At 34.7% G+C, this 23,266-nt stretch overlaps 1 protein-coding gene across 2 annotated transcripts in view; it reads left to right on the top strand.

Annotated features, from left to right (window-relative positions):
- TMEM68 (transmembrane protein 68) overlaps positions 1–23,266 on the top strand; it is a 47,942-nt gene that overhangs the window by 13,379 nt on the left and 11,297 nt on the right. For both annotated transcript variants that reach the window (XM_027598473.1, XM_027598482.1), the window contains exons 4-7: positions 12,766–12,930; positions 15,203–15,396; positions 20,310–20,370; positions 22,034–22,173. In XM_027598473.1, coding sequence (XP_027454274.1) covers positions 12,766–12,930; positions 15,203–15,396; positions 20,310–20,370; positions 22,034–22,173 — 560 coding nt within the window. The remainder of the gene's footprint in view (positions 1–12,765; positions 12,931–15,202; positions 15,397–20,309; positions 20,371–22,033; positions 22,174–23,266) is intronic.

Here is a 23,266-nt window from a genome sequence, read left to right as displayed (position 1 = left end):
TATGTGGCATCTAAAAAAGAAAAAAACCCAAACTCATTGAAAAAGAGGTCAGACTTATGGTTATCAGAGGCAGAGGTTGGAGAAGGGGAATTGGAGGAGGGTGGTCAAAGGTACAAACTTCCAGTTATTAGATAAATAAGTTGTAGGGATATAATGTACGTGACTATAGCTAACAGTGCTGTACAGTATATAGTAAAGTTTTTAAGAGTAAATCCTAAGAGTTCTTATCACAAGGAGAAAAACTTTTTTTCTTTACTCTTATTTTATCTATATGAGATGATATATGTTAGCTGAACCTACTGTGGTAATAATCATTTCACAAAATATGTAATTCAAACCATGATACTGTATGCCTTCAACTTACACAGTGATACATACCAATTATTTCTCAATAAAACTGGAAAAAATGATTTTCTTTGCCATGTTTAGTGACATATATAAAAGGCATTTGTGTGCATATTTGGATTTTGTATTGGTATCAAATCAGTTTTAATTCATGCTTTTTAAAAGAATCTTCAAAGGAATTTTTTAACTAATAAAAATGTTTATTATAAAAAAAAAGTGGCAAAAAAAATAAGGAAAATGATGGTCACCTAAAATTTACTATTGCAATTGCATTTTGTTAATATTGTGGTGTGTTTATGATTTTTTATATGTGCCGCCAACTAGTATTTTTCATGTCACTAAGCCTTAGTGACTTCTAATGACTACATGGAACTCTGTAAATCTTAATGAATTTAGTCAGTTACCTGTTGAACCATCACTTATAATTTGTTCACTATAAGTATCTTTGTATAAGAATCTATCCAGTGTTTTCTGTTTTGAAGTTGTATTTTATGTCATACTGTACATAATTTAAGTGTTCTGTCATTTTTCAAAAAATTCCTGATTCTTATTTGCTGCATAACATAATGCCTATAGTAAATCAAAAAATATTAATTTGATGTTTCTTAAATACCTACATTTCTAGGCAGTTTGCTTGGTGGTAGGTCGATGGAATCCCTACCCTCAAGTTAGCTTTTAAACTATTAAAAAATTTGACTTATTTTTCAAAAAAAATTATTCCTAGAAAATATGAATATTTTTAAAAGCTGGACTTTTAATATTTAATATTTCCCCTGAAAATTAATAGGATCAGGAAGAGTCCTCAGTAAGATATCTAGATGTTTTTGAGAAAAATAAAAGCTATATATTTTAGCACAACTGTAAAGGTGAGGACTGTAACTTTCACCTTAGGGAAGTAAGGAATATTTCATTTTGGGGCTTTTAGTTTTGTTTTTTTAAAGATTTATTTATTTGAGTGAGAGAGAGAGAGAGAGCATGAATGGGGGGAGGGGCAGAGGGAGAAGGAGAAGCAGACTCCCCACTGAGCAGCAAGCCCGATGTAGGGCTTGATCCCAGGACACTCAGATCATGACCTGAACCTAACTGACTGAGCCACCCAGGTGCCCCTTAGTTGTTTGTTTTATCTTGTTTGTTTTACAAGGAAATTTACTTCATTGTCTGAAAATATGTATGCTTACCTAATGCTGTCATAACTGGTTAAATTCATTGGCAATACAAAATTTTTGAAAAATACGATGGTTTGATTAAGTAGGCTGGTTTATGGTTTATTATTTATGTTATATGAGTTAGAGTTTTATTTATTTATTTATTTATTTTTAAAGATTTTATTTATTTGACAGAGAGAGAGACAGAGAGAGAGGGAACACAAGCAGGGGGAGTGGGAGAGGGTGAAGCAGGCTTCCCCCTGAGCAGGGAGCCTGATGCAGGACTTGATCCCAGGACCCCGGATCATGACTTGAGCTGAAGGCAGACGCTTAATGACTGAGCCACCCAGGTGCCCCGAGTTAGAGTTTTTTTTAAATGGGCCGTAATAGCACAAACTTAACTTTCTTTTACTTTATATTTTATTATTATTTCATAAAGAAGTGGATACATTTTATTCACTAAAAGGGTCCTATAAATTAAACGGTATGTAGTGAAGTCTATTAATTAAATTGAGGTCTTAAGAGACATCCCCTCTCTACTTCAGCTGGAAAAGCATTTCCTTTAACCTCTTCTCTTGTCTTTTATTGAGTGAGGGACTGCCTGAGCTTAAAACCGGGTTCTCCCCATCTACTGGCTGCTGGCCTTGACAAGTTACCTAACTCCTTTTCCCACTTCCCCCTCTCCTTTCTCCTCCCTGCCTTTTGCAACATTATGATTTTTTCTAAAAAATTTAGAATTACAGAGAAGTTGCAAAAATATATTTTTTCATGCATATTTTTCACCCAGCTTCCCCTAATGTTAACATCTTACATAACCATTTCTACAGTTATTGACTTAATAATGGTACAATACCATTAACTAAGCTACAGGTCTTACTCAAGTATTACTGGTTTTCTCACCAGTGTCCTTGTACCAGAGTTCCATGCTACATTTAGTTGTCATGTCTCCTCCAATCTATGATGGTTATTTAGTTAGGTGTTTTGTTTTGTTGTGTGTCTTTCATATCCTTCACAGTTTTGAAGAGGATTGCTCAATTATTTTGTAGACTCTCAATTTAGATCTGATGTTTTTCATAATGAGACTGAAGTTATGCATATTTATGCATATTTGACAAGAATACCACAAAAATGATGTGTCCTTCTCAGTGCATTATATCAGAGGTTCATGATGTCGATATGTCTTATTACTAGTGATACTAACTTTGATTATGTGGCTAAGGAGGTGTCTCTGTGTTTCTCCACCATAAAGTTGCTATCTTTTATTTTGTAATTGATAAGTATCTTGGGGGGACCACTTAAAACTATGTAAGTAACCTTTCTCCTCAAACAAGATACTTAATGTTTTTGAACCTCATTTTCCTAAGGATTCAGTGAAATTTCATGTAAAGTAGTATTTAGCATAATTTCTATTACATACTAAATGTTTAATAAATGTTAGCTATCATAATTGTAGAGCATCTTTTTTTTAAGATTTATTTATTTATTTTAGAGAGAGAGCAAGAGCACATGCAAGCGGGGGGGGCAGTGGGAGAGAGAAAGGGAGAGAATCTCAAGCAGACTCCCTGCTGAGCATGGAGCCCGACCGAGGGCTCCATCTCATGATGCTGAGATCATGAGCTGAGCCGAAATCAAGAGTTGAACGCTTAATGAACTGAGCCACCCGGGCTCCCGAAAGAGCATCTCTCTCCAATAATTTGGAAGGCACCAAAATACATTGTCTGTATTTTGATCATTATTAAGTTCAACTTAACATACCTATGTTCAGAGTCCCTAGCATTTTGAAGTTATTTTTGGGCCATCACAGTTTTTACTATTATTTTTAGTAAGAAATGCATTTTGCTACCAAGTATACACACGTGTGTATATATATATATATATATATATATACACATACTATTTCATGAAAAGTATATGTACTTTCTACAGTGATCTGTTTTATTTTCTATTCTACTTTCTTATTTAAAAAGAAAAATGCTCATAACTCACTAAAGTGATTTCATAACTCACTAATAGATTGCAACCAGCATTTACAAATCACATATGTAGCTTAGTATGGACAAATCTGTAGTACAAGTTACAGTATAGGGCGAGAGCACAGACTTTGGAGTTAGACAAATGTGGGTTTACACCTTGGCCCCACCACTGTGTGACCTGGGCCCAGGGCCCATACTACTCAAAATCTGCTCCCCCTCCCGGACAGTGGTTGGATGGACAGTGACAATTAATTGCCATTGTGATTACTTTATCTGAGCTTGTATTGTTCATGAAATCCCCTAAGTATTGGTATACTATAGGCAGGAGATGATAGGACTGCACTTTGAAGCTAACATTGGGAAGAGGGAGTGATAGATTTAAGAGGTTTTGGAGGTAAAACATAGACTTGGTGACCAGGTAAATACGGAGTCTTGAGGAAGGAAGAACTAAAATGTCCTTAAGTTTCTACTTTTTTTTTTTTTTTAAGATTTACTTATTTGAGAGAGAGAGAGCAGGGGGGAGGAGTAGAGGGAGAGAAACCCAAGCAGACTCCATGCTGAGTGTGGAGCCCAGCACCGGGCTCTATCCTATGACCCTAAAATCATGACCCAAGCCAAAACCAAGATCCTACGCTTAATCAACTGGGCCACCCAGATGCCCCTAATGTTTCTACTTCTGCTAGACAGGGAAACATTGGACAGGAAGCATTCCATTTAGAGGCAGTCACGTGAATGGAAGCACAAAGATGGGAAAGTATTTTTAGGGAGCCACCTTTTGTCCATATAATTCATGAAAGAATTTTACTAATAACACTTGATACGCAGTTGGGCTCTAAAAGACCTTGAAAATGTTGGACTGGAGTGTAATCTGATGCTTTCTGAGCAGTGTGTGGTATATCACATCTTTGCTTTAAGAGTGACACCGCTTAATATTTGGACTTCATGTTTATTGCCACTGTGGTAAACCATAGTTTTTGTCAATAATTGAATTAACTGTACATTTCTGCTTTCAGCTGATGATTTGGTATTATATAAGTACAATTATTTAAATTTTTTTTAATATGCTGGAAGGCAAGAAGGAACCTCAGAAATATTCTGTGTAGTATCCCTCAAAGAAGTATTTCTTATTTCTAAAAAAATTTATCTGATGAAATAGTTGATTCTTTTGGTAACTTGAGACCACCTCAGTGATTGTTCTGTAGAGCCAAAAGTAAATCCAATTACTTGAATTAGAACTAGGTAATTAGAAAGAAAAGTTAAAAGTATACATAATCTCAAAATACCATTAAATTCAATTTTTAAAAACATTCTTTTAAGTCCATTTGAGATAGTACTAAGTACTTTATTCTTTTAATATTAGAATCACAGTTACCACATTTAACTTTCATCTGTTGGGTGAAGACATTATAGACTACTTCAAAAATGAATTTCCTGCTCTAAAATTTACACTGAAGTCTTTATTATTCAGGTTTGTTTCTTAGCAAATCAAATGGGGTTAAACTTAAGGAAAGAAACAGATAGTTTCAGATTTTCATATTCTGGACTTTTGTTACACATGAACGGCAGGCCTCTTGGGACAGCTGCTCTCTGCGGGGCAGTATGGCTTTAGGAGCTTCCTTTCCTTTTCTGCTCTAGTCACTTGAGATTTCCTTCCTTCTTGGCTTCCTTTAACTTTGAGCCTAATTCTGCCATTGGCCTCTAAATGCGTGTTTTTTTTCCCTTGTCTTGGGGTTTTTTTTAGAGAAGAATGTCTACATTTTTATTTAATTGAATGATTTGGAGTATAAACCAAAGTTGGTGTTTCTTTTATGACATGAAAAAATAGTAATAGCAAGAACAATTTCTGTATCACTTTATAATTTTATTCCTTTTTAAAAATTGAGATAAAATTAACATATTTCAGGTGTACACATAGTGATTTCATATTTGTATATATGTGAAATGATCACCACAATGAGTAGTTAAAATACATCATCATACATAGTGACAAAAATTTTGTTTTCTTGTGATGAGGACTTTTAAGATTTATTCTCTGAACAACTTTCAAATGTATAATACAGTATTACTATAGTCACTGTGCTGTACATTGTATCACCATGACTTATTTATTTTATAACTAAAGTTTATATTTTTTGACCCCATTTTGCCCACCCCCTATCTCCTGCCTCTGGTGACCTCCAGTCTGTTCTCTGTATCTGTGAGCTCATTTTTTGTTTGTTTGTTTGTTTTAAAGTCCACATATAAGTGAGATCATACGGTATTTATCTTTCTCTTTCTGACTTATTTTACTTAGCATAATGCCCTCAAGGTCCATCTATGTCACAGATGATGTAAGATAGTGTTCTTTTTTTTTTTTTTTTTTTTTTTAGGTGGATAGTATTCCATTGTATGTATATATGCTGTATCTTCTTTATCCATTCATCCATTCATGGACACTTAGGTTGTTTTTATATCTTGGCTGTTGGAAATAATGCTTTAAAGTGAATATGGGGATGAGATCTCTTTTTGAATTAGTGTTTTTGTTTGCTTTGGATAAATACCGAGAAGTGGAATTGCTGGATGGTGTGATAGTTCTAGTTTTAACTTTCTGAGGATCCTCCATACTGTTTTCCATAGTGATTGCACTAATTTACATTCACACCAGCAGTGCATGGGGGTTCCCTTTTCTCCATATCCTTGCCAACAGTTATTTCTTGACTTTTTGATAATAACTATTACAGCAGATATGAGGTGATAGCTCATTGTGGTTTTGATTTGCATTTCCCTGATGATTAGTGATGTTGAACATCTTTTATGTACTGGTTGGCCATCTGTATATCTTTGGAAAAATGTCTATTTAGATTCTCTGTCCATTTTTTAAATGGATTTTTTTTTGCTATTTTTGAGTTGGGGGGAAGTTATAGGAGTTCTCTGTGTTTTGCACATTAACTTTATCAGATATATCATTTGCAAATAACTTCTCCCTTTCAGTAGGTTGCCTTTTCATTTTATTGATGGTTTCCTTTGCTGTACAGAAGCTTTTAGTTTGATACAGTCCCATTTGTATATTTTTGTTTTTGTTGCCTTTGATTTTGGAATCAGATTTAAAAAATCATTGCCAAATCTGATGTCAGGGAGCTTACTGCCTATGTCTTCTAGGAGTTCTGTGGTTTCAGGTCTTAATGTTCAAATCTTTAATCCATTTTGAGTTAATTTTTGTGAATGAGGAAGATAGTAGTTTAGTTTTATTCTTTTAAATGTGACCATCCAGTTTTCCCAACACTGTTTATTGGAGAGACTATTCTTTCCCCATTGCCTATTCTTGGCTCTTTTGACAAAATTAATTGACCATATATGTATGGGTTTATTTCTGGGCCCTCTGTTCTGTTCTGTTGATCTGTGTGTCTGGTTTTATTTCGATACCATACTGTTTTGATTACTGTAGCTTTATAATATAGTTTGAGATGGTGCCTGCAGCTTTGTTCTTTCTCATGATTGCTTTGGCTCTTTGGGATCCTTTATGGTTTCATATAAATGTTTGGAATTGCTTGTTCCATTTCTGTGAAAAATGCCATTGAGATTTCGATAGGGATTGCATTGAATCTGTAGATTGCTTTGGCTGGTATGGACATTTTAACAATATTAATTCTTCCAATCCATGAGCATGGAATATCATTCCATTTATTTGTATCTTCTTCAGTTATTAGTATCTTATAGTTTTCAGTGTATAGGTCTTTTACCTTTTTGGTTAAATTTATTCTCAATATTTTATTCTTTTTCATGCAATCTTAAATGAGATTGTTTTCTTAATCTCTTTTTTTGATAGTTTGTTATTAGTGTACAGAAACACGACAGATTTCTTTATATTGATTTTGTGTCCTGCAACTTTACTGAATTTGTTTATTCTAACAGTTTTTTGATGGAGTGTCTAGGGTTTTCTGTATAGAATATCATGTCATCTGTAAATACAGTTTTACTCCTTCCTTTCCAATTTGGATGCCTTTTATTTCTTTTTCTTACCTAACTGCTCTGGCTAGAACTTCCAGTACTATGTTGAATAAAAGTGGTAAGAGTGGGCATCCTTGTCTTATTTCTGATCTTAGAGGAAAAGCTTTGTTTTTCACCATTCAGTATGATGTTACTGTGGGCTTGTTATATATGGCCTTTATTATGTTGAGGTATGTTGCCTCTGTACTTACTTTGTTGAGAGTTTTTATCATAAATGGATATTGAACTCTGTCAGATGCTTTTTCTGCATCTATTGGGATGATCATATAATTTTTATTCTTCATTTTGTTAATGTGGTCTATCACATTGATTTGCAAATGTTGAACCATTTTTACATCCTTATAATAAATTCCACTTGATCATGGTATATGATTTTTTTAATGCATTGCTGAATTTGGTTTGCTAATATTTTGTTAAGGATTTTTACATCTATGTTCATCAAGGATATTAGCCTGTAATTTTCTTTTCTTGTGATGTCCTTGGCTGGTTTTTGTGTCAGGGTAATGCTGGCCTTGTAAGATGAGTTTGGAAGAGTTCTCTCCTCTTCTATTTTTTGGAAGAGTTTGGGAAGATTTGGTATTAATTCCTCTTTGAACGTTTGGTAGAATTCACTGGTGAAGCCTATCTAGTCTTGGACTTTTGTTGGGAGGTTTTTGATTACTAATTGAATCTCCTTACTAGTAATTGGTGTGTTCAGATTATCTGTTTCTTCATGATTCAGTCTTGGAAGGTTGAATTTATCCATTTCTTGTAGGTTGTCCAGTTTCTTGGTGTATATTATTCATACTAGTCTCTTATCCTTTGTATTTCTGTGGTATCGTTGTAAGGTTCCCTCTTTGAGTTCTGATTTAATTTTTTGAGTACTCTTTTTCTTATGAGTCTAGCTAAAGGTTTGTCAGTTTCATTTATCTTTTCGAAGAGCCATCTCTTGATTTTTTTTTAGATTTTTATTTATTTATTTGAAAGGGAGCTAGAGAGCAAGAGAGAGAGAGAGCATGAGCAGGGGGAGGGGCGGAAGGAGAAGCAGACTCCCTGCTGAGCAGGGAGCCAGATGTGGGGCTCAATCCCAGAACTCTGGGATATGATCTGAGCCGAAGGCAAAGGTTTATTAACCAACTGAGCCACCAAGGCGCCCCATGTCTTGGTTTCATTGATCTTTTGTATTGTCTTTTTAGTGTTTATTTCACTTATTTCCTTCTCACTCTATTTCCTTCCTTCTATAACTTTGTTCTTTTTATAGTTTCTTGAGGTGTAGTTAGGTTGTTTTTTTGAGATTTTTCTTATTTTCTTGAGATAGGCGTTTATCACTGTAAACTTCTCTTAGAACCACTTTTGCTATATCCCACAAGTTTTGTTATGGTATATTTCCATTTTCATTTGTCTCAAGGTATTGTTCATTCTCTTGATTTCTTCATTGACTCATGGGCTGTTCAGTAGGCTTTTTTCTTTTTGCTGGGACCAGCTGAGCCTGAGGTCCACGTGACACCTGACATCAGTGAGATGGGAAGGAAAAACAGATCTTATGACTAGAGCCATGCTCACATTTCATCTGCTACCCAGAGTATAAGTTACAATTCTTGTGATAAAATATGCAGGACATTTTCCTCTGAAGCATTGGTGGAGTTTACTTAAATCTTTTATCATCTCCACAAACACCAATAGCACAGGAATGCCTTAAAAAATGTGTTGATAGGGCGCCTGGGTGGCTCAGTTGGTTAAGTGACTGCCTTCGGCTCAGGTCATGATCCCAGGGTCCTGGGATCGAGTCCCATATCGGGCTCCCTGCTCAGCGGGGAGTCTGCTTCTCCCTCTGACCCTCTTCCCTCTCATGCTCTCTATCTCTCATTCTCTCTCTCTCTCTAATAAATAAATAAAATCTTTAAAAAAATGTGTTGATATAGCAGTGTAAAGGGCAGTAGGCAGGTTAATCTCTTTAGCTGGCAGAGGAGAAAAAAAGTATGGACAGGAAGCCAATGCAAACTGGGTCATGTTAGAAGGAAGCCTCCAGAGGTCATCCCCCTCCCCATCTCCACCAACCTTTCATCTTGTCATTTGCTTGTCTTACTGAAACTCTTGTTCCCCTTATAGTGACTTGGAATAGGGTTAACAATGTGGCAGGAAGGAGAGATAAGGGGTGGCACGAGTCTTTAATTTCACTTGTAGTACAGGAGAGATGTTTTCTTGACATCTAGTTCAAATTTCTCATCACGGTTTTTTCTCCTGCATGTAGTAGTTAGATTTTATAAATCATTTTTGTTTTTGATGAATAAAATGGGAATTTCTAAAGTATAATTTATGTGTTTGTGAATGAAACAAAAGTTTGCAGCATTAGTAAGTTACCCATTTGGATATAACAGTTTAAATGATGTTTTATTTTGCATTGGGTCAAGAGTTTCTTAAGAGTTTTATTTTTATCAATGAATTATTTAGTATGCCAAAGCAGGCCGTCAATGAATTATTTTATGACCAACTGTTAAATTTTACTCTAGATTTTGTTATCTCAGGGAAGCCATAACTTAATTGATGTCTCCTGCCCTGGCCCTCTTCTCTAGTCCCCTTTATCTGTTGATTTCCCCCTTTTACAACCTGCTGGTAACAAGTAGAATCTCATACTCCTATTAAACTACTCTGTATCAAGCTTACACAGAAGGGTCCAGATTATGTTATAGAAACTAGAGGATTAATAAAATATGCTTGATGTTTCACAGATGTGTAACTCCTTGAATAGCCTTGATTAACAACCAGAGATAGTCTTAAGTTTCAATATTGTCTGTTAGGTTGGAACCCAAAGGTTCTTTATATTTTATAGATTCTATGATTCTAAGGTCTTACATGTTTTTTTCATAGAAGGAATAATGACTATTGCTTTTATTCATAGACTTTTTAAAAATTAATATTCCAAGTATTATACAAAGAACTTATTTTCCTAAATCATTTAACTATAAGAACCTACATTATCCTCTCTTTAAATATACACTTTTAGTGTATATTTCTGACAAATAAGGATGTTCTCATATTTAACATCAACAAAACCATTAAAATCAGGAAATTAATGTGGATATGTTACTAATCTTTAGATCTCATTCAAGTATTTGGCTTTCCATTAGACTCGTTTTTATAATTTCCTTCTATCTGCTGAAATTTCTTTCTTTTCTTTTTTTAAAGATTTATTTATTTTAGAGAGAGTGTGTGTGTAGTGGGGAGGGGCAGAGGGAGAGCGAGAGAGTCTTAAGGAGACTCCACTCTGAGTGCAGAGCCCGACATGGGGCTTGATTTCACGACCCTGAGATCACGACCTGAGCCAAAACCAAGAGTAGGATGCTCAACCTACCTCACGACCCAGGCGCCCCATCTGCTGAAATTTCTAATCTGATTATGTATGTGTTCACTTTTCTGCTAAGTCCTTTAACATATTAACCATGGTTATTTTAAAGTTATTATCTAATAATTTAAACATTTGGGTCTGGTTCTTTTGATTAAACAATCTCTTGACAATGGATTTATTTCTTGATGTTTTGTATGTCTCATAATTTCTTTTTATTGAATTCTGGGCATTACTTGTAGAAGAACAGTAGAGAATGAGGTAAATACTTATAACTGAAAATTGACCTTTTGATGTCAGGCCATTAGAGTCGGGTGGACTTTAATTCAGCTTACTCTGTAATTAAACTGGGTTTGGGTTTTATTGTAGCTCTAGGTACCTTCAGTTCAGCACAGACTACAAAATCCTGCTGCTACCTTGTGCATTAGTATAGGGCCTGGAGTGCCAGAGGGTTTTTCTCCATCTTCCTTCTCCATCCTCAATCCAGTATACTTGTGCCACAGAGGGGGTCTCTCTTTGCCTTTGCTTAAAACTCCATGTGAAGCTTGTGGTGGGTTGGGGATGATGGGCAACTCTTCAATTTTCTTGGTTTAGCCAGAATTGTACACAGGTCCTGTCTGCCTGAGGCTCAGGTGTGAGGCTTTCTCAATGTCCCTTTGCCTCTTCCCTGTGGAAGGCAAACTCTGCCTTGTGTACATGGGAGTTTGGGGTTGGCAGCAAGTCTCTTGCTCTTCCTCCGAGTGGTAGCAGATCTCTGCTTGATGTCATTTTAGAACCTGGGCCTACTCTCTACCTCATCCTTTGGCTTCTACCCTTTCCTAGCAGTGGTGGACTTCTGCCTGAGAGTGGAGTGGTAGGGTGAGGCAAGCGTGAGGGGAGAGGGGGAGTGAGTTCTGGCCTTTCCAGCATCAGATGCTTTTTGTATATGCCCTTTTCTTAGAAGGGATGGAAGAGTTTCCTGCACCTCTCCCAGTGTCAGGTTTTGCTTTTCCAAGGGAAGCTTCTGAGAAGCCAGTGGGGTTTTGTTCTCTATACTATTTGCAGGGGCTCTCTTGGGTCTCTTCCCTGCCATGGCCCTGCTTTTTCTTGTAAGCAACTACTGAGTCCTGTGGAGGAATGTTAGTGAGTGTGAAGTCTTGTTTGTATCTGGGATTCCCGGTGATTCTACACTCAGTGGTCACCTGCACTTGGCCTTTAAATTTGTTAACATTTCAGTTATTTTCTATTTGTCTACTTTTAGGGCACCTACGTCTTCCTCCCATCCTTGGTTTGTCTCTCATTAGGGGAGCTTGTCACCCATTAGAGCTGTCGATTCATCTCTTTGAGAGAGCAACCTCAGCTTTCTGACATACTGCTTTTTCTTAGTTTTAGGGTAGGAGCGAGCTTCTCTTATGGCTCGAGTTTATTCTAGTTTTCTCCTTTTCTGTTTTTGTAGCTACCTTCTCCAACAGTGAAAAACTAGGCTCACGTTATCCTTAATGTGTAGACTCATTTGACCAACCCCACGTATGTAACCAACCTCTTATCATTGCCGCCATCCTTTGCCGCTCACAGACACCATCTTACCCCACTTGGGCTGATACCCCATACTAGGCCGCTGAAGTGTCTGCATACTATCCTCTAACACTCATGCTTAATCCCACCCACGGGTCCCGTCCCTTTCCCACTCAAGCCCCAGCACCATGTTCTAGGCTCTCCTCCTGTGGGGGTGCACTCACAACTCTGCTTGGACTTTGACTCTGGGCCACCTCATGTGGATGCCCTCCTCACCCTGCCTTGGCTCCAGCATCCACTCCAGGCCACCCCTCCACCCCAGACTTGACTCTGGCCTACCTAATGGCTGTAGGACTGATTTGTGCAAGAAGGGAAGGAGAAAGAGGAAGGCTCATGCACTTCTATAAGAAAAGACTGAGTTTCTGAGTTAGTAAACGTCCTTTAGTGTAAATAAACTAATAAATATATTTTAAGCATCTGTATTTTGTCTTTCTAACAGGTTATGAAGTTCATGGGATGGAAAAAATACCAGAAGGACCAGCACTTATAATTTTTTATCATGGAGCTATTCCTATAGATTTTTACTACTTCATGGCTAAAATTTTTATCCATAAAGGCAGAACTTGCCGTGTAGTAGCTGATCACTTTGTCTTTAAAATCCCAGGTAAACTTTGACTGTAGATAGTGATATAAAAATGTTTAATTAACATGATCAAATTATGTTAAAGTCTGTATCCTTGAGGTCTCTAGTATCATTTGGAAAATCTTTTTGCCTTTTTAGGGTAATGCACTTAGCTCTAATTTGGGAGTATCTGATTATGCTATTTAGGTAGTATATCTAAATATAAAAACATGGTCAAAAATGTTATCTAATTTTTTTCTTTATAAACAGGTATTTAGTCATTATTTTTCTAAGTTAAATGCTGAACTTCCACTTTAAAAAAATAAATTGTAACTTTTGCCATGTAATTTATATTTTGGTATAGAAGGTAGTTGATTTTTCATATGATGAATTTTTCAATGAGATATTGATTTTTGGAGTTTAACTTCATAGTAATTTGATTACTGTCAGTATTATAGCAAATCAAAATTATTTAAAAAAATCAACCAGGATATATTTTGTCTTCATATAATAATATTGCTTCAGAAATCCTATCCTAAAGAGTCTGTATGTCTTCATCATACTTCACTTGCCGTCTAGACTTATAACTCTTAAAATTAAGGACTATATTCTTAATCTGTTCGTAAAGGCTTTATACCTTTTTTAAAAAGATTAATTAACCAAATAGTTTTAAACAGTTTTTAAAAAGCCATTCTAAAATAAACTCATTGGTAATAAATCCTATTTTCTTTTGTCATTGAATGACCAGAAATAAGCCAACAAAGCTTATAGTATGTCCCCTAGAATAATAAAACCCAAAGCCACCCATCAACCAGAGAGACAAACACCAAGCAATGAATTAAATAAGAGTCTACTCAGTGGCTTTCATAGACATGGTTAATGTTTTGGGTATCCTTATGTCTGTATAAGCTAAATTGGCTAGAAAAGGTTTTTCTTTAGAAAGCAATATGATCACTTTATTATAAATTTGAAAACTAGAGAAAAGGAAAACATTTTAATCTTACCACCCTAACATAAACAGTTATCGTTTTTATTTATTATACTTCATTTTTAATTTGCATATTTTTACGTTATGCAAACTCTTTTATGTTCTTTTTAAAAAAAATATAATGTTAGCATTAACATTTTACTATGCTTTATAAAGAATAGTTTTAATGTATGACTAAAATATTTACTTAACTAATTTTCTCTTATAGAATATTAGGTTGCTTCCATTTTTTTCTTTTTATATGTAATATAATGTGAATATTTTTATTTAGCACTTGGCTTTTAAAAAGATTCCCCCTTTCTGATCTTGTAATTTATGAAACCTATTATGAAAATGCATCCCGTTAAGTCAATGAGCTTTTAATATAATATGGGGTGAATATTATTTCAATCTTAATAATATTTATAATCTTGCTTCAGATCCTTAAACCTGTGAGAAGTTTTCACTACTCATATTTCCCATTCTCAAAAATAATGTATTACAATAACATCAGTCCTCCAAAGTTCTGGTTTAGGATTTGGTTAAAATAGTTAATTACCGATAGGATTATTTCTTTGATTCATAAATAGTTGTGCTTTGAAAAACTGTATAATATTAAGACTTGGAATTGGCTGTTACTGAATTAAACCATCACTTTATTAAAAACTCTTAGTGATTTTGCTATTATTATTGACTTAAAAAATTTAATTGTGGGATTAATATCATCTAACTTTTAATTTCAGCAGATTTGGTTATGGCTTGCCAATTTTGGTAGGGCTAAGTTTAGTCAGATTTACATTCTCTTGAGTGATTCTTTTTCTTATAGGGTTGAAGGAAGATTAGATTTGTGATTGCTGATGGGATATCATTTCTGATTGCTCTAATAAATACTGTAGACAGTGTTTGGCCCTGAGATGCAGTGGAAGGAGCTTTGGACTAAACATACTTGGACTGGAATCTCTGCCCTGCCATCGGCTAGGTGTGTGACTTTGAGCAAGATACTTACCCTCTGAGCCAACTTTCTTTGTCTGAAAAATGGGGATCAGAATCCCTGTTTTCCAAGGATTTTGTGAGTTTTAATTCAGAGTTTGAATATGTACTGTAACCCGAGTAGTAGGTGATTGCTGAGGAGATGATCAATAGGAGGTGATCAATAAGACATAGCTATTACTTTACCAGCAATGTTAATCTTATGTAAACCATAAGAGTTCTTGTTGATTTCAAAAAAAAAAAAAAAGGAATTTACTGATTTAAGTATAGATATTTATGTAGCTTGTAAAGATTTTTGTCTTGAAGAATTGGACAAGAAGTACTTAAGATATATCTTCATGCTAATGTTTCTTACAGGGTTTAGTTTATTACTTGATGTATTTTGTGCTCTACATGGACCAAGAGAAAAATGTGTTGAAATTCTGAGGAGTGGTCACTTGTTAGCTATTTCACCAGGTGGAGTTCGAGAAGCCCTAATTAGTGATGAAACCTACAACATCATTTGGGGTAATCGTAAAGGCTTCGCTCAGGTTGCAATTGATGCAAAAGTGGTGAGTTGTGTAAAACTAATTATTAAAGTAAAGCTAGGTTGAATTTAAAATAAATGCTTATGTAGTGGGCCAGAATATATAAGAATTTAGATACTTTCATTGCTCTACTTAAAAATCAGTGTACTCTTTGTAAGGTTAACGATAGAGAAATATTCCTTGAGCTTGGGATGCCATCTTAAAAAACTCAATCTGGAAATTTGGCAAATATCCATCCAAGTTTTATTTTACATTTCAAAATCCAGCTTCTTTTAACTAGATTTGTAAAATTTTTTGTATTCCTTCAGTTACACCTTTTTCAAAAGTATAATCATTTCAGTTCTATGTATTTTAAGCCTTTGGTATGATTGAGTTGGCATATTTCAGTGATGGTTGTTGGTTGGTTTCATTGCAATTCTTTTATCTGTGACCAATTTGTATAATAACAGGACTTGAATAATACATAACTCCTATTATTTTTTATCAACAAATTTGATCAGCTATCTGATAGTATGAATAAAGATGAGAAATAGATATTAGTGTAATTTAGATTTTTTTAAAAAGATTTTCTAAAAGAATTAGTCAATAAAATTAATGTTCCTCAGGGATCCACGGTAATTATTCTCCTTAGCAGACTGGAGAATGTGAAAGCCATTTTGTCCTTTTCTTTTGCTTTGGAAAGTAATTCTCAACTTTTTGGTCTCCATATTGTACTTTATCCTATGAAACACTTATTTATTACTTATGGAATGTTTCTTCTTTGTTTTTTGTTTTCGTTTTAGATTGTATGTCAGAAAAAGAAATGGTAGGACCTTTGACAGGATGGTGTTCTTTTTCCAGGCCAATTAGTTAGAGACTGTTGCCAATACTTTGATGTCTCAGTTTTTTTGTGTACCCATTGCTGCTACATAGAGACCAGTATGCACCCTTAGCTTGCCTGTTCATCTTGCAAATACAGGATTAAAAAGAAAGAGTTTATGGATGATTCATTCTAACCCAAGACCACTATTTGGAGAAAAATGGAAATTTTCTTTTTTTTAACTGCAGAGTTAAAATAAAATGCATTGAGCTTTATTCTCTCCTGTACACATGTACACATAACTACTAGAAGTTATTGCTGTAGTGCTTTAGTAATGTGATCCCAGAATAAGAGTTAATGTACTTGCCCAAGTGTTTAATAATAGACAACATAAAAATTTAAACATTCTTATCCTACAGTAGATTATAAGCTCCCTAAGGACAAGATCATCTTTTTATATTCTGAGTCCTTAGTACAATGACTAGCGCTTAGTACAGTGACTAGCACTTAGTAGGCTATTTGAATTGAATTGAATTGGTTTTTTTAACATAATATTAAGCACTACTAGAAAGGGACATTTGGAATTTAACGTTTTGTTAATAGTATTAGTGATACAGAAAATTAATTCACAGCACATTTTATTTCCCAAAAAGTCTTAAGTGCTGAGGTATAAAACAAAATTCTAGAATATATGAATATAAAGTACAAAAGGATATATGTACCATTGTACAAAAATTAAGGGTAATGAAAGTAATGTCTATTAAAGCAATGATAAAAACTAAAACCCTAATCAAGATAGTTTTATTTTCAGGTTTATATTTTGAAAGGATTATTTCTTATGAAGTTTAAAGGTAAAAATGACAAAAATAGATTTGGAATTATATAAATTGATCATGAGATTCTAATTTCTCATCCTTAACTTCACAGATTTAAGGAATATTGCCTGGAAGAAGGCCGGAAAGAAAGAAATTATAGAGAGAAAGGAACTATTTTTTTCAATCTTTGCTAGAGTTTCTAGATAAGATAATCTAGATGATTTAAGGTTTTTGTATGAAACTTGAGAACATTTTATAAACATCCTTTTGTAAGTTTAAAGCCAGAAATCCTTAACATTGTTGATTTACAGGATAGCATTGTACATTTGATAACTGTTGTACCACCCCAACCTTTTGTAGTGCTTTTAAAGGCTTTATGTCAGTACTTTTACTGTAAGTAGGTGACATATATAATTATTCCAATGTTACAGATGAGGAAACTCAGGCACAGAGAGATGAAGGGATGGAGGGATCGGGTCATACAGCAAGGGAGAAGCAGAGCAGAGCATACAGTTCAGGACCACAGGCAGCCGGGGCTGTTGCCATCCCTGACTGCATTTCACAGTGAGTCTGCTGACCTTGAGATTAGAGGGACCTTCCAGATACGTGAGGGAGCTCTTTCAACCATATATAGAGATCGTCGTAAATGGTACAAGTATCCCATCGGGAAAACCCCTTCATAGTCCTCACGAAATCATCATAAGCTTTGGGTAAAAATTTAAAACTGTTGGAGGAATAACTATATTTAAATTGTGGCATAGTAACAAATTAAAGTGGAAAAACCTAGATTGTCAATGCAAATTCACACAATATTGATAAAAAATGTTTAAGGTTTATCTGAAAATTACAGGCTTTTTAATATAATTTAAGTCACTCTTATTTGTGAAATTGCTGAGAATTTTTAGGGAACTTCATGTTGGAAAAATATTAGCCCATTTACTCAAGTTGGAAAACAACTGATGTAAAAGAAGATAACATTTGTGTGTGTGTTTTTTTTAAATATTTTATTTATTTGACAGAGAGAGACACAGCGAGAGAGGGAACACAAGCAGGGGGAGTGGGGGAGGGAGAAGCAGGCTTCCTGCTGAGCAGGGAGCCCGATGTGGGGCTTGATCCCAGAACCCTGGGATCATGACCTCAGCCAAAGGCAGACGCTTAACAACTGAGCCACCCAGGTGCCCCAACATTTGTTTTAATAAAATTGTTTATATGTATTATATCAATCCATAAAATAACCTTTGAGATAGTATAATTATTATTGTTACCACTTTATACATGAAGAACCTGAAGCATAGACATGGTAAGTAACTTGTCCATTGGTGCTCACTTATTTTTAGGGGCAAAGTTTAGACTCTAAGACCATATTAAACTAATTCCCCAAGAATAGTTTTAACAAAATACACGTTCTCTTTCTCTTGCACACATGTGCACACACATACATAAGGAGACACATGTATACATGCAAATAATTTACTTCTAGGTTACTTATGCTAATACCTTATATGCAGAAGGTGTACAAGGAAAGGAATGGATAATGTACTTCAGTATCAAGTTGTAATAAAGTAATGCTTATAGCTTTAAGGCTGTTAGCTTGAATGCAAATTTAGAAATCATATGCCCAGACTCTAGCCTGGAATACTGAGCCTGCTAGGGTAAGCATTTTCCTATTGAGTAGGTTCTAGATATATCGAGCTTCTGGAGAGTAAGCTATTTAAAGGGTGGTATGTACCCTGAAGAGTCTTTATAAAGTGCATGCTTCAGTATGAACCTAGGGGTTCATGCCAGTCAGACATAAATCCAGCAGTACTGGTCAGAGAAGACAAAGGGTATATATACGAGCTGAAAGGTTTCTGGTCCTTTTTGGGCATTTTATGTTCTCAACTCTAAAGACATTTTATAACTCTTTAAAACATTAGGATGTCAGCAGTCACTATTTCGCAAAACTAGTGTTGGTTTCCTAGATCATAATCTGAATTTTGTATGAAAGAGTCAGTGTTTTATGTTTTAGCTTTGTGAATTAACACCATGAAACTTTAAATTCTTCCATCAGAGTGCCTTTCTTTACCTGACTTCTTTTTTCCAAACTGGTTTTAAGATTGCTGCTGCCTGTTTCCGACACTTTATATTCAGAGAATACAAACTACTTCATTATGTGCATTGTCTCTCTGTCGTGTGTCTTCGTTCCTTCTTTAATTCATCCATCACACTTTGTTTCAGCACCTAGTCTGTTCCAGGCACTATTCCAGGTGTTGGGGATACAGCAGTAAACAAAACAATGTCTCTGCTGTTGGAGGTCTTCTTTCTGGAGAGGGGAGAAATACACTAAATAAATGATCAGTAGTTCTGTGTGAGGTAATACGTTTTATGAAGAAAGCTCTACCTGTAGTTCCTTTCCTTCAGTCCACCATATTTTACTGTTTTCCACAGCTGAGTAAGAGTGGCTCTTTAAGTGTCAACTTATTTAAATATCTCAAACCCTGTTCACTAAGGCAGATAACTCTGTATTAGGCAAATACTGATGGTAGAATGTGAGTAAAGTGATACTCAGTTTTCTAAATTCTAAAACATCATTTAATTCAATGTATTTTATGTGCATTTTAAAATGTTTTTATTCAATTTTTTATCTACTTCAGTTTCACCAGGGTGGAACCTCCTTATATGATCCTTTGCTGCTTCATCATTGTTTTAGGACGTTTAATTAAGGTCTCCATTTAAAAAATCATACTTAATCACAGATATTCATGAAACAATAAAAACCATGAACTTGTGAGCAGAAATCCTCTAAAATTAATGCTAAAAGGAATTGTTTTATATATTTTCCTTTTTTTTTGCAGTCATACTTTTCATTGATGTTCAAAATTTTTAGATTTAATAATCTCACACACGAAAAAATAGTGTTTCCGTAGTTCCGTGACAGCATCTTGCCAAAACCTGTCATTTAAATTTATATAAATTTCCCCATAGAGGGAATATCTACCTTGTAACTTTTTCTCCAGTGAGCACACTATACGTTAATTTTATTTAATGAAATTAATGATTACTGCAATCTTATTTTGAGGGTCAAGAGTTTATGTGGAAGGTAGGAAAGTTGGTAAATGAAATATTATGTGTTACCACTAGAGGGTAGTGTTTCCAATTTTTGTTTTTACAGATCAAGTTAAATTTAGTCTGATAAATCACACTGGTAATAAAAGTATACCTTTATTTTAAAAATACCTCATTTTCATAATCTTGAACAGGCCCTCAAAATTTTGCATTATTGACTCAGTGGAGATATTGAATGTATCAATATATTTATTTTTTAATTCAAATTCTCTCTTTAGCCCATTATTCCTATGTTTACACAAAATATTCGAGAAGGATTTAGATCACTTGGAGGAACAAGTAAGTTCTGATTCATACGATTTTTCTAATTATAATGTAATATTTAGAATATAATCTTTGAAATACTTGGGCTTTTGAACACTATTAAGAAATTCTTTTGAATTACTACTTTAGATAATGGATATATTATTTAGATGTTTTTCTGTTTAAAGTCTAAATGATAACTGATTCTAAGTAATGGCAGTTCTTAGATGTTAGATTTTTATTAAGAGTCTCACATACATACTGAAGCTTATTTGTTTCATGGGCTTCTTAAAATTACAGAGTGAGTTATCTAATTTCCTTGGTTGAACCACGCTGTTGAGGTTTAGAACAAATGTACCCATTGCCCAGATTATCTTCCTAACTCACTGCTGAAGAAGTTATAGCTTTAAAAATGGATGACAATATGATACTGAATTAAGATTAACAACCTAAGGATGTATCGTCTGCTTTGGTTCATTTCTGTTACTTCTTGTTTTTTGCTTTTTAAATATTTTGAACCATGATACATTTATATTGTAAAGTTCTTTTTGCCTAACTTTAATTTATGGGTAACAAAATAAGCTTTGAGTGTAGTTATAGGAGTGATAACGATTAGAAGTGCTTTTTCTTTGCAATTTCTCTGTTGTTTTCTTTTTATTTTGAAATTTTCTGTTTGTTTTTATACCCTATGGTTTATATATTTGATTGACTATATTTTATATCCCTAGCACTATATTGTTCCTATCCACATACAGATCCCCTCCTAAAAAACTTTAAACTTCTGTTGTTTCTTTTATGTGTAATGTTGGTATGTTGTTGATATTCTATTACTTTTTTTAGGTGTTAACATTTTTTTCCTTTTTTTTTTCAAATTTAAGGTGGAAAGGCAGATTGATGTGAGGTTTAGCTGTTGCTGTAGAATTATTTCTTCTAATTTTCTCTCAGGTTGTTTCTTCAGAATTTTAGTTGCATAACAAATTATTCCTAATTTTGTTTCTTTAATTATAAAGTGGTTTAAAAATTACTGTTGACTGCTTTTTGACTTTCTTTTTTTACTTAATCCTCCAGTTTATTTTACATTATTACTGCTTTTAATCTTGCTAAATTTCATACTTGTCATTAGCATTAGTAATTCTTTGCTACTCTTTGCATTTTTCTTAATTTACCGTAATGTTTTTTTCTTTACCTGTTGGTGCATTTTAGTTTCATGTTTATGTGAATTTATCTTATGCTTTTATTTTTTTTCTTTTATTCATATAAGTCTTTATTTGTGAGTCTCTAAACTTTTTAGCCTCTAGCTTTTGGTTGCAGTCTTTACCCATGGTTTTGTAATAATAGTAATTGGTTTGCCTTTTAAAATTCTCATATTTTTGAAAGCTCATTTTTAAAAAAATTAATAAACCTTATTTTGGGGGTCATTTTTAGCTTTACAGAAAAATTGAGTGGAAGTACAAAGAGTACTCATAAAGCTTCTCACCACCCTCCAGCTTCTCATATTATTAACATCTTACATTAATGTGCTACATTCGTTAGAATTGATGAAAAGCTCATCTTTAAGAAAAAACATTGTGTTAATTGCCAGGAGGTGATACTGTTCGCTACCTTCTTCTAAGTCTTACATTATTAATTATTAATTTGAAAGTTCACAGTTGCTCAGAATATTTAACCAATTAAAATAATTGTGTTTACTTTAAAACAGGGTTATTTAGGTGGCTTTATGAAAAATTCCGCTATCCGTTTGCTCCAATGTATGGTGGTTTTCCAGTGAAATTACGCACCTATTTAGGTGATCCTATCCCCTATGATCCAAAGATAACAGCAGAAGAATTAGCTGAAAAGGTAAATTATTCTTTCTTTCTTAATCTTTGAACAGATTTTTACTTTCAGTTATTATATTAAAATTGAATTCATTAATTCCACAGACATGTTCTTGAGATCAGTGGTGCTTTTTCCCTAGGGTACATTTGGCAGTGTCTCGAGATATTTAGTTATTGTCATGACAGGCAGGTCCTGGGAGGTGGTGGGGCTACGGACATGTAGTGAGTAGAGGCCGGGGATGCCGGTGAACTTCCCTACCATGCACAGGATGGCCCCCCGCAACAAAGAACCACTCATTTTAAAATGTCACAAGTGCTGAGAGGTTGGGGCTCTTGGCACTGGTAATTAAAAAGTGTCATAAGTGATGTCCAGAAGAAAGAGTTGACTTCCATAAAAAGAAAGTATTGTTCTTGTTTGATAGAAATATCCTGGCAGAAAAATGGAATAGTTTTTAAGAGTGTGGGTTATGAAATCAGGTCGTTCCTAGCTCCACTATTTGTGTGCTGTGTGACCTCAGGGAGTCTGCAGAACAGGGAAGAGAATAGTACCCACTCACAGTTGTCCCTGAGGATTACGTGAGATTTTACATGATCATTGTTTAGAACAGTCAGTGACATACAGTAAGTGCTCCGTGAATGCTGGGTATTAACATTATTAACAATAGTGAATACTGTCGTCCTAGAAACTTGCAGTCCAGTGTGGGAGCTGAAGAACCAAATCAGCATTTATATGGTGATGCATTAACCACAATGGTGTGCTTACAGCAAGGTTTCTTAACCTGGGTGCTACTGACATTTTGTTGTGGAGGCCTGTGCTGTGCACCGGAGGATGCTTACCACCATCTCTCACCTCTACTCACTAAATGCCAGTAGCACTCCCCATCCTCACGTGACCCTCACTCATTGTGATAATAAAAAATGCCTCCAGACCTCTTCATGTAACCCCCAGCGGGGAAAAATCTCACCTGATTGAGAACTGCTGTCTTAGGGTATTATGGAAGCACAAAGGAAAGATATCTAAATTAGATCGGGGATGCCTCCTTGAGAGAGATGATGGTTGAATTCAGTTTGGAAAGACAAGGAATTAGCTGGACAGAGAGTAATGAGGTAGAGGA

This window comes from Zalophus californianus, chromosome 4 (assembly GCF_009762305.2).
Source record: "Zalophus californianus isolate mZalCal1 chromosome 4, mZalCal1.pri.v2, whole genome shotgun sequence".
Classification (NCBI taxonomy): Eukaryota; Metazoa; Chordata; class Mammalia; order Carnivora; family Otariidae; genus Zalophus; species Zalophus californianus.
Note: the sequence above shows the minus strand (reverse complement) of the source record. Positions and strands in the feature narration are given on the sequence as shown.